This window comes from Candoia aspera, chromosome 6, assembly GCF_035149785.1.
Source record: "Candoia aspera isolate rCanAsp1 chromosome 6, rCanAsp1.hap2, whole genome shotgun sequence".
NCBI classification, from domain to species: Eukaryota; Metazoa; Chordata; class Lepidosauria; order Squamata; family Boidae; genus Candoia; species Candoia aspera.
Window position 1 is genome coordinate 56,499,712 of NC_086158.1, and position 11,979 is coordinate 56,511,690.

Consider the following 11,979-nt stretch of genomic DNA (forward strand, 5'->3'; position numbering starts at 1 on the left):
AATAGAACAGGCATGAGAAAGCTGTGGTCCTCCAGTTGTTGCTGAATTGCAACTTCAGTGATACTAACCAGGCTAATTCAGTAACATACACAAATCCAGATGACCACTACATGGTGGCCAAGAGATACAATGCTGTCTTTGTTGCAACTTAAGAGCCAGTTTGGTCTAGTGGTTAAGGTGCTGGGCTAGAAACCAGGAGTCTGTGAGTTCCAGTCCCGCCTTAGGCATGAAAGCCGGCTGGGTTACCTTGGGCCAGTCACTCTCTCTCAGCCCAACTCACCTCACAGGGTTGCTGTTGTGGGGAAAATAGGAGGAGGAAGGAATATTTGGTATGTTCACTGCCTTGGGTTATTTATAAAAAAAATAAAGGCGGAGTAGAAAATAAATTTTAAAAAATGAAGGGTATTGGATAACATTTTTTTCCATTTGTTTGTAAGGCTCATGAAATGAGAAAATGTTAGCCCCGCCCCCTATTAAATGCTAGTTTACACATGAAGAAATCAGTGATCAGAGCAATAATCAGAAAAAAAAAATGGTGATATGACACGGAATAAGATTCAGCTGCATTTGTTCATTGCACTATTAGTTATGTTCGCCAGCTTGAGTTATTTATAAAAATAATAAAGGCGGGATAAAAATTAAATAAAGAAACATCTGGAGGGATAAAGATTTCCCATCCCCAACCTAGAATAGTTCATTCAGATGGACTCCCAAAATATTATTTCTTACAGCTTTTCCTAACTTGCCACCTATAGAGCGCCACCAAAATAGGACATACCATTAAGATTATGGTTGTCTGAACCAAAGCTTATTTTCCAAGTATTGATTGCAGTTCCAAGTATAAAATATATATCTCTATAAGTTCAATCTCTAGTGCTGTTCTGTCAGTGACAAGCATAATAGCGCTGAGAAGACATGTGAAAAACACAATTATTAAGCCTTTTCCAGTATCTTTTAATGTCTTTTTCCCCTTTATTTCTACAGATCAGCATAATGACCCTCAGAATGTTTGAACATCTTTTGCAAAAGCCTGTTGAACACATTCTTTATAACCTGGTTCTTAGAAATTTAGAGGAGAGGAACTATACAGAATATAAACCACCCTGCCAAGAAGATAAAGATGTGGTAGAAAACGGGCAAATAGCAGGAGCAGTGTATGTTTTATTATGTTCTGAATTTCCTCTGAAGTAGCTAGGATATGTTTCAGCAGTTTTTTTTTAAACCAAAATTATCTTAGATTCAAATGGGTTTATTTTAATATGAACCTAATTTTGAATGTAGGTGTAATGCTTTAATCTAGGTTTTATAGAAGTTACAGAATGTATTATTTTGATAGGTGATGAGTAGTAAAAAGTAAAAGCAAAATATTGAAGGTTTGTTGAAAAATACTGCAAGTTTCATGCAAGAGATATGAATGAAGAATGTACATCCACCCCTGTTTCATCAGCAACCTTACCTGGAGCAGGATGCTTTGAAGACATTCATTCATGTGCTTGTCATCTCTGATTAGATTACTGTAATTCTGCATGGTTCAGCCCTTGAAGAACACCTGGAAGCTTCAGCTGGTCTAGAATGCAGTGGTCTACGTGCTCACTGACCAGTCTTGATACTGCATGTTACACCATTGCTGCAGGAGCTGCCCAGACTGCCAGTGTATTTCCTTTTTTTTTAAATTATTTTTTTATTGACAACATTTTTTACAGAATAAAAATACATTTTTTTAAAAAAGGAAAGGAAAGAAAATGGATAAGTAAGTTCATAAGTTGAAGGCTATAGTTGAAAGTGAAAGGAAACAGAAATTGCACTGGATATATATAAATTCTTCAGATTGCAGAAGTAAAGTTGTCTTTCAAACAGAAAGTATTAACTTTCAAACAAAGGGAACCAAAATTCTATTCCTCCCTTATTTTGCTACAGAGACCTGGAAGAAGATCCTTTGTTTACAGATCTTTCTCCTGATACTATATTGTCAAATCAAGAGTGGCTTAGTGCTTCACCACCTACAACCCCAGATCATCCAAAAAATGATGGGAAGACTGAAGTCCATAAAATTGTAAATAGGTGTGTTATACTTACTAATACATTTTCTTAGGTTATTAATTCTAGAACACTTCCCATAGGTTTTTCTTGTACAGGTTTCTGCAGTAACAATCAAACAGATTCTTAAGATTAGTGAAGTATGTATATTATTGTTTGTGATATTCATATCTGACCTTCCTTTCAGGAGTAAAAGTGAGATGCACAGCACTTTCTCGTCCAGTTTTTCTCAAAAGAATACCCCTGTTTTTCATAGCTTGGTCTGGACTTGAATCTGAGTCTTCCTGTTCCTATGTATGAACACTATATTAACATCTATACCACATTATTCTTATGTGTATTACAGTAAGCTCTCTGTTTAACAAATCTTGATTTAGTTGACTTGGATGCAGTGGACAAAAGCTTTGTGTTTTATGCTTCTATGCATACTAAAATCTCATTATTTTACATGTACGTAAAAATGTATAAAATCCCATTCCAATGTTATGTATGCATAAAATGCACATGAGCATATTCCCTTCAGATTTAACAATGTTCTGATTTAATTGACACTCATTCCCAAGATTAGTCTGTTAAGAGTTTATTACAAGTTGGCGCTGAAGGTTTAAAGGAGAGCAGATTAATTGATCATTCTCTCTGATGAACAGTAAAGCCATCATGTGATGGTATGGGTTAGGGTTCTTGTAGCACGCGTGTGTGTGTGTGTTCACTGAGCATGAGAAAAAATTGCAAAGATAGTGTATGCAAGGTAGAGAAGTGTAAGTACAAATGAGTATATTGCTTTGAATACAGTGAATCAATCAGAAGGGAATGACTGACCTTCATTCCCAAGCTGGATTCCTGAAATCTTTAATTTGGTATTTAAAGCCTGTTTTAATATATTCAAAATCATACAATTAGTTACAATATTTGGGCTTTGATTATGCTACGATATTCACTCTTCAACCGTTGCATTAAGAAGTGTGTGACAACTATTACAAATAGCTCCTTAGAGTGCAGAATTATAATAGAAAGCTAATAATGAAATCTTGAGAGGTGTGCCATTAGGTGGTAATACTTATCTCCTAAATTGATTAGAAAAATCATCTGAAATGTCCTTTTCAGTCTTTATATCTAGCTGGGGGGAGGGCGGTTTCCTCTTACAAGACCAACATAATTTGTTACAATTCCAGTGTACAATCACAACCAGAACATTCGGTTGAGACAATTACTGTTCCTCCTAAACCCAAACATCCATTTTCCTAAAGTAATTATTTTGTTTATTCAACTACAATATTCATTATCATTTATAAATATTGCACAATTGTATATTATTATAGATTATTTTTAGAAAGAATTCCTTAATAAAATACTAATGCTGGTTTTGTAAGTACTGTTGTGCTATAGTTAGCTTAGTAGTTTAGAGTAAAAAATTAATAAATATAGAAGAAAGGAAAAAAGTGTAAAATTTAAAAAATCAAATACATTAAATGGATTTTTTTAACGTTCTGTAACAGCAGAGGAAAATGAAGGACTTTAACATTTATGTATATGTGTATGTAAGGGAGTATGTGAATGAAATATATGAAATTGTCTTTGATCTGACCTGATACAAATTGTTTTCTATTTTTTTATTTATGTTTGGTTTTTGTTCTCTAAATGGCATGTAAATTGATGGACAGTAAAATGAAATAAAAAATAATCTAAGTAGAACAAAATTAATAAAAAGCAGAATAAAGTGAGTTGGGGATAATAGACAAGAGAGAAAAATGTTTCAAACCTGATAAAAAACTAGGCAAAGTGGAACATTCTTAGTTGAAAAAGAGGAGCCTAAGTTTTTAAGAGTCTCTAACACCAACCTAGTGTACTCTGCCCTTAAGTAGAAGTCATATGAAGCAGCAAGAAGAATGGAGAGACAGATGACAGGAATCTGCAGAAATTAGTCTTTAACTCTGGATCTTCCATTATGAACTATGATGATAAAATAATTCCACTATTTCCTGTGCTTCATTTCTTTTGAAAAAGCTTTAAGTAGCGATGATAATTCATCTTTATATGCAATAGGCTCTACATTTTGTCAATCTAATACTTTTCGCTATCTTTATGGTTGGGAAAATATATTGTCTGAGATAAATCCAAATATTCCAGGAAGGTTAAAAATACAGCTATATTTTACATAGATTATTATTCGTTTAAGAAGTTTTTATTTCTTGAAAGTTTGATGCTGTTCTGTTAATGTTATTACTGTTTATTATTTGGGCATGTGTCCTGACTAAGCAAAAACCACGCCGAGACGAGGAGAAAGTCTCTAGTGTTTTATTTATTGCTATTGTAGACAAAAAATCCTACCAAACTGAAGAAGCGTGGGAAAACCCAGACAGATAAACCCCAAAACTCAAGGCAGGTCTGTTCTGGGTTTCTTTGAATGACAGCTCGAAGTCTCTAAACTATGCATGCATTTTCCCCCCTGGATAGGGGCCTCCTCCTGCTCAGCATCCGTACTCATGACAGCATGTTACCGTTAGATGCAATATTAGTTTTTATATCAGTAATTTTAAAAAGGAATTTAAAAATTCCAAACTCGATATTGTAGTAGGATCTTTTTTATCTTTTATTGCTCCTTGATCTTGATTAGTTTCTTCTCTTTAATCTCAGCAAATTAAACAATTTTAGGAATTACTCAATTTCAGTTAATTTCAAATACAAGCAGCCCATCTACAGGCTGCTAATGTGCCATCTGAAATAACTGGGAGTGGGTTAAACATTCATCTCCAGCAGTGCAAAATTTCAGTAACCAGATTGAGTGAAAGGCCTCAACTGACTTCTTTGTATTCAGTTGCTTAGCAATCCAACTAACTAGCAGAGGTTAAGTAGCATTTGAGATGCTCGTTCTAAAGGCATAGAAACAAATCACATTGTTTTATATGTCTTTGCAGTTTTCTCTGTCTTGTACCAGATGAAGCTAAATCTTCTTACCATGTGGAAGGAACAGGTTATGATACCTACCTCAGAGATGCTCATCGACAAGTAAGTAAAAACAGAAAATGCAATTTTATATGTAATATAATGGATTCAGAAAAGGGGGAGGAGGAAGCTAACTTCACCTCATAGGTTTATAGTGTTATAAATTATTAGAGATACTGGAGTATTCTCATTGAAGTCCCTTTTTATAAGAAAGTTCAGCTCAGCCTTTTCAGTCTCAATCCATATACTTAGAAAAATGTTCACGTATTTCTAATGCTTCCATTCCATTAGGTTCCAAAGTGTCTCAGCTCTTGGTTATATAATTATGCTACAGTTTACTAAATTATTTTTTTAAAACAAGCAACCAGATAATATCTATATTTCATTCTTCATTTTCTCTATCAAGCAGTATGAACTGAAGTGGTGTTTGAGTAATAAATGGGCATGGTGTAGGTTAAATTTTGTTGGATTCTAGCATCCTAACTTGTCTCAAATTAGTACATTAATTTTTCTTCACAAGTGATGTTTGTCATATATTATTTAAATGTATACTGTTTAAATATACAGTTGTCGCTTGAAAAAGAATTCAGAAGTATGTGTGCATGAGATAATTCATTCCACAAGAAAATAACTTAATTAAGTTCACAATGCTTTTTATAATATTCTAAAAAGGATACTTTAATGCAGTTAGTTAGATAGATATCTAATGGATATCTAGATATTAATGGATGGATGGATGGATGGATGGATAGATAGAAGTAGTTTCTTATTGGTGTTTTAGGAACTCTTTTTTTAGGGAATTCTTTCTAAAAGGTAGATAATTATTTAAGTGTTTGCTGTTGTAACTATTTCTTTAATTTATTAATTAGTAATCAGTTGTGTTTCCTTCTTTAGTTTCGGGATTATTGTTCCATATGCTTACGATGGGAATGGCCAGGATCTCCTAAACCTCTGGAAAAGTGCAATTTAGAAGCTGCATTCTTTGAAGGACATTTCTTGAAAGTTCTCTTTGATAGAATGGGCAGAATTCTTGATCAGGTAGATCTGCATTTTGTGATGCTTCTTCTTGTGATATGGCTGTTTTTCAGGCACAACATTCCTACTTCTTAGGAGTTTGCTGCCTGCACTGTAGGGAGTAATTTTGTATACCCGGGGATTGTTGAAAGTACATAAACTCAGGTTTAAAGAGATGGTACTCCACCATGCATTTTCTCCTTGCCAATTAAGCAGCCCAAAGCCAACATCCTCTTGTTTGCTTATTCCAAAATGTTGATATCAATAGGTTTGTGCTAACCACATTTTTATGTAGCTGAAAAGTCTCAGAAGGCTCTAAGCAATCTATTTGCTGCCACCTAGTCTGAAAACTTCTTGCTTTCTGTCTCTACAGAATTGAATCTCTCTTATGGTTTTATAATAACTGTAAAACAAAGGGTAAAGTGGACTTTTTGCTGACAAAAAAAAATCCATTGAAGTGACTCTGGATCAGTCACTGTCTCTAAGCCCAACCTTTCTTACAGGGTTGCTAATATAATAACAACATTGGAGTATGAATGCTCTCTTGAGCCATGGACAGGAGATGGAATGGAAATCTAACGAACGAGTGAATTGTTGTACATTAGGAAAATTATTTTGTTCCATCAGCCCAATTTCTGAGAGCTTCTCCTAATGAGAATCTTCCCTAGCATTTGCTAAAATGTATTCAAGGACCAGAAGTAGAGACAGAAAGAAAAAACAGATATTTGTGCTATATTTAGCATGCTATTAGCATTATAAGAGGGACGCGGTGGCGCTGCGGGTTAAACCGCTGAGCTGCCGATCGGAAGGTCGGCGGTTCAAAACCGCGCGGCGGGGTGAGCTCCCGTTGTTAATCCCAGCTCCTGCTCACCAAGCAGTTCGAAAACATGCAAATGTGAGTAGATGAATTGGTACCGCTTCGGCGGGAAGGTAACGGCGTTCCGTGAGTCATGCTGGCCACATGACCCGGAAGTGTCCTATGGACAACGCCAGCTCCAAGGCTTTGAAACGGAGATGAGCACCGCCCCCTAGAGTCGGACACGACTGGACTTTACGTCAAGGGAAACCTTTACCTTTACCTAGCATTATAAGAGTAGCCATAAGATTCTCTCAATCACCACAGTCCAATATGGATGACAGTTGTCTGATGTGTTGAATAGGACAACAGGCTTTCCTTGAGTAATATAATGCATTATTTAAAAGGTTTTAACTGTGTCAAGACAGTTAAAACCGTCTGCTTGCATGGCTGATAAAAATCACTCGTTGTAAATCTTGCATATGGAAACAAAGCAAAACTGGTAATTTTCTGCTGACATTCAGGTATCTGCGACAATGAATGTGAATATTTGGGAAATACCTTCTTTTGCTTTTTACCCCACAGCCATATGATGTCAATCTACAAGTCACATCTGTATTGTCAAAGCTCTCCTTGTTTCCACATCCACATATTCATGAATACCTTTTGGATCCCTATGTAAACCTGGCTTCTGGGTGCCGTTCTCTTTTTTCAGTAATTGTTAGGGTAAGTATACCAGCTGATTAGTCTCATAGTTGTGTAAATGTGAATGGTGTTGCTGCTGAGCAATTGGAGATGGAAGGCAGCTTTTATTTTTGTTAATATTCATCATTTCTTCAATGCAATTTCATCAGGTAGACTACAGCGGGAAATTCATGGGGTTCCTGGGATCCGTATGGGCCACAGAGAGGGGCCAAGAATTGCATGAAGCCAACAGATGTCCATATGTACTTTAGTAAATTGAATTTTGATTTCTTATCACGAGATGCAAATCCATATAATTACACTGACCTTTTGCTTATTTCATTCAATGCTTTGTGGTTAATATACAGGTTGTTGGGGATCTCATGGTACGGATTCAGCGCATACCCGATTTCACACCTAAACTTCTACTGGTCAGGAAGCGTCTTCTTGGTTTAGAACCTGAAGGGCCTATGTGAGTATGTTAATTATCAGTCAAATACAGATTGTTTCCTAATGACTTGTATGGCTTTTTAATTAATTTCTTATCTTCTTTTCACAGTGTTGACCACATGACATTACTTGAAGGTGTGATAGTATTAGAAGAATTTTGTAAAGAGCTGGCTGCAATTGCATTTGTGAAATACCACTCTTCATCAACACCATGAGCAGCAATCTTGGGTTGTTCAAATTTCATAATTATTTAGTGCTTCAGTCAGAAATGGCTGATAAATCTTCCCAGGCAAGAAAGCAAAAAAGCAAAACATTGGCATACATTTAGAAAGTTTATATGGGACACATTCAAATAGTAGAAGTGCTTTCTTCATTCATTGGCAGTGGCCACTTGGAAATGCAAAAGAGACATCATCAATGCAATCCAAGAGATATTGGCCAAAAAAAAAAAAGTGCAAGCTTTGAGAGTTACACAGATTGGGACTTTAGTTAAAATATTTTCTTTTAATAACTTTTTGAGAAGTAGGAGTTTTTTTTTTATATGTATGTATGTATGTATGTAGTATTTTAGGGTTCATAGGCTTTAAATAATAGTTTTTGTCTCATAGCTATGGTGTGTTTTATCCCTTTATATAAAAACCAGTAAGCGATTAAAGCATTTCAAAATATTTCAGGCAATTAAAGGAAAAAGAAGAGGCTGCAGACATATACAAAAACGAGATTTTCCCCCGTTTTCTTTCACATTCTTTTAATACTTTCTCCCTAGTAATGCCCAGTTTAATGCAAGTTTTATTTGAATACTTGTTTATTATCTCTTGTTATGCTACATATAATTTTATTTGTCTTTGAATTGGAGTCCTATAATATTAGATCCAACTGTCCATTTGTAAGAATGGCAATGGGCTTTTTATATGATTGTTTGGCTGAGACATATTTTGTGCCTTGATTATTGAAAATACATAAGTTTGTGCTGTTAAATTACTTCATTATCCGGCTAACTTGAAAGGCTTACATCTACCACAAGGGATAATTCATAGGTTATTTAGATTCAGAATCTTTGCAGACTGTTACAAATGGATTGGCTTGTAGATTTGTGATGTTACTGTTTGCAACAGGAATTCATTACAAGTCAGAGAAAAGAGCTCTTTATTTTGGTGTTCAGTCATTGAATAGGCTAGCATACCAAATAATCTAGGGTAGATAGAAGATGAGAACCAAATGTCTCTATTATTCTTCTCTTCTGGTATCCCATGGCCTCAGAACTCAGAATAAGTACATTGTCCATCCTGCATAATATTTTTATTGGTTTTACTCTCCATGTGAAAGAGTTGGGGTTGATAGACTCATTAAACGGGGACCATATAAACTGGTCCCTTTATATCACTTTTCCTTTATTTGTTGCAACACCATGAGTACAACAAAGTCAAATTTAATCCCAAAGATTTCTTCAATTTAAAGTCTTGGGCATTTAATGTAATTTTAAAGTTCTGCTTTCATAATAATTTCCTTACATGATTACTAACTATTTCAGATATCATTTGGATTGGTGTAAATTTGGTTGGTTTTTTTGTTTGTTTGTTTTTGTTTTTAGTGCACTGATTGTATTTTAAGTAAAATACAATACCTGCTTGGTCATAATGTTACAGAAATTTGCCAGAGATGACCACAGATTGTTGGAAAGCAGTGTACCTTTGTACTTAAATGGCTTAAATGTAGAGATTTACATTGGGAAAATTAAAACAATGTTAAAAGCTGTCGAGTAGGGCTGCCTTGATTACAGAAGAGAGCTAAAGGAGTAGATGTCAAGAGGTACTCTCTGTTTGTTAAGATACTGCCTCTTGACATTCAGAGGGGTATTTTTTAATGCTTTTTTTCATGAACGTTACTGAATTTGGCTGTTACAACTAGAAAAAAATAGACTCAGGAAATAATTTTTTATGGAAATAGATCTATCTATAAAGCTTTTAGAATTGTACAGGTATCATAAGTAATTGAGTAAGATTGTTGTTGTAGATCTTTTAAATATAGTGGCGCTTGAGTAAATGCCTGCAAATTAGCCACAATCTTAAATTCTGGGTAGTGTTCTTGAGACTTAGGGAAATACTACAATTTGAATGCTGTAGCCATTTTATGCAATGTTAGTACTGTACTTTTAGCTGAAAAGTATAGTCCATGTTGTCCAGATAGATGATACTGGAGTCTACAGAAAGTACCCCAAAGTAAGCAGAAAGATAGCCCTGTTTTGCTATTAGAAAGGTCCCAGAAAATGTCTAATATTAAAATTGTGTATGCCATGCACATTAAGGAAATTCACTAAGTACTAAATATGTTCATTTTGCTAGTAAATTCCTGAAATATTAAGGAATCAACATTCTCCTGTATTCTTTAAGACTTACAGCGTAGGATTTCTTTGCCATAATATGCATTTCAAAGCTAGGGAAAACTTTATCTATTCTCTAGTCACTGAGTTGTTTTTATGTATCCATCAATTTTAGAAGCAACTTCTTATTTTTGTAAAAGGTTGGATTTTCCTTCTGAAATGGAGCTCTTTTAATCTTCTAAATATTCTGATTTTCATGCACTTTTGTTTTAAAGGCTAGTTATTTTCCTCCTAGAATTGGTTGAATTATGCATGTCATAACAACCCTCAGCCTGAAGAGTGTTTGTTGTGTGTGTGCATACACGTATATATGGTTATTTATTATTCACACAGGTGAACATAACAATCCGTTCTACAGAATTACCACTAGGTTTAAAGTGGTTAGAGGTAACTTTTTGGTACTTGTTACCATTACAGATACAGCAATGTTTATATACGTGAATGGATGAAGAAAGCTGGAATTGTATGATTCTGGGATATGGGTCTAATTTTAATTTTTATCCTGGATGCACATTTATGTAAATAAAGGCACCTTTTCATCTTTCTGTTACTGTATTTTAATTTTAATTTAGTTTCTGATGTTGAAGCTGTTGTAATAACATGAGAGAACTAGTAGGATAGCTATTTCTCCTTAAGCTATTATTACTATAAATGTATTGGTCTAGTAATCATATCTTTTCTTTGAAGCATTCTGATACTATACTGTATTCATTGGTGCAATTTCAGAGTTGTGATGCAAGGTACAACTTCAGGCTGGTTGTACATTACCTGTTTACATATGTATATTTGTATATTAATGGACTAAAACCTAGTATTTTCTTGCAGTATTACCAGGGCAAAGATCCCAACATTGTACAATCATCATGGTATTTCTCTAAAAATGAATGTCAGCTTTCTAGGAATTGCTGAATCTCTGTCAGTCATTAACTAACATCCTCATTCAACTTGTCAAGACAAACAGTGCAAACACTGTGTTTTCATTGTTCTCATGGTATGAAAAAATTGGATTACTATCATTTAATAAACACATCAGCATACTATGATTAATATTCCCTATGCTGTGTTGCTTACTGCTATAAACATTTCTCTCCTCCTATCCATCCATCCATACACATGAGTTGAGTTTTTTTCCCTTGCCTCCTATTTATATTAAATGTAAAATGTCAAGCCCTTCCTATTGGACTTTGTCTAGTCTGATGACACTGTTTGCCAAAGTTTAATAGATTCTTGAGGAACTGTTGGAATTACCACATTATAGAATAATTATAACTTATGTCAAAAGATTCAGTTAAAAGACTTTTATGTTGAAAACTTGCATGAAGGATTTAAAAGGGATATTCATAAAAATAAAGTAATGTAATTTAAACAAGTGACTGCTTATTTTTGTAGAAGTCTGCGCGTTTTTCACTATAAGAGAGCAAAATGTTGACTGGTCATTTTATTATGTATTAGCTTTTATGGGAACAATCAAAGCAGCCATGAAATACAGAATTTCTGACTACCTTGGAAGTATATAGATTGGGTATTGCAGGAAAAAAACAAATCAACAACTGATCTTAAATACTCCTATGTAATTATTCATATATCTAATTCCTGGTCCTATCAATTAAACAGTGTCATCTGATAGGACTCAAGAAGCAGGCCTTCTCTGTCACAGCCCCAGGCCTCTGGAACA

The 11,979-nt window shown here is 34.6% G+C and overlaps 1 protein-coding gene across 1 annotated transcript in view; it reads left to right on the top strand.

Annotated features, from left to right (window-relative positions):
- FHIP2A (FHF complex subunit HOOK interacting protein 2A) overlaps positions 1–11,673 on the top strand; it is a 28,559-nt gene extending 16,886 nt beyond the window's left edge. Inside the window, exons 11-18 of the mRNA XM_063307207.1 lie at positions 985–1,154; positions 1,918–2,061; positions 4,953–5,043; positions 5,875–6,018; positions 7,376–7,516; positions 7,843–7,946; positions 8,034–8,452; positions 8,488–11,673. Of these exons, the coding sequence (XP_063163277.1) occupies positions 985–1,154; positions 1,918–2,061; positions 4,953–5,043; positions 5,875–6,018; positions 7,376–7,516; positions 7,843–7,946; positions 8,034–8,139 (900 nt within the window). The 3' untranslated portion in view covers positions 8,140–8,452; positions 8,488–11,673. The remainder of the gene's footprint in view (positions 1–984; positions 1,155–1,917; positions 2,062–4,952; positions 5,044–5,874; positions 6,019–7,375; positions 7,517–7,842; positions 7,947–8,033; positions 8,453–8,487) is intronic.
- The last annotated feature ends 306 nt before the right edge of the window (positions 11,674–11,979 follow it).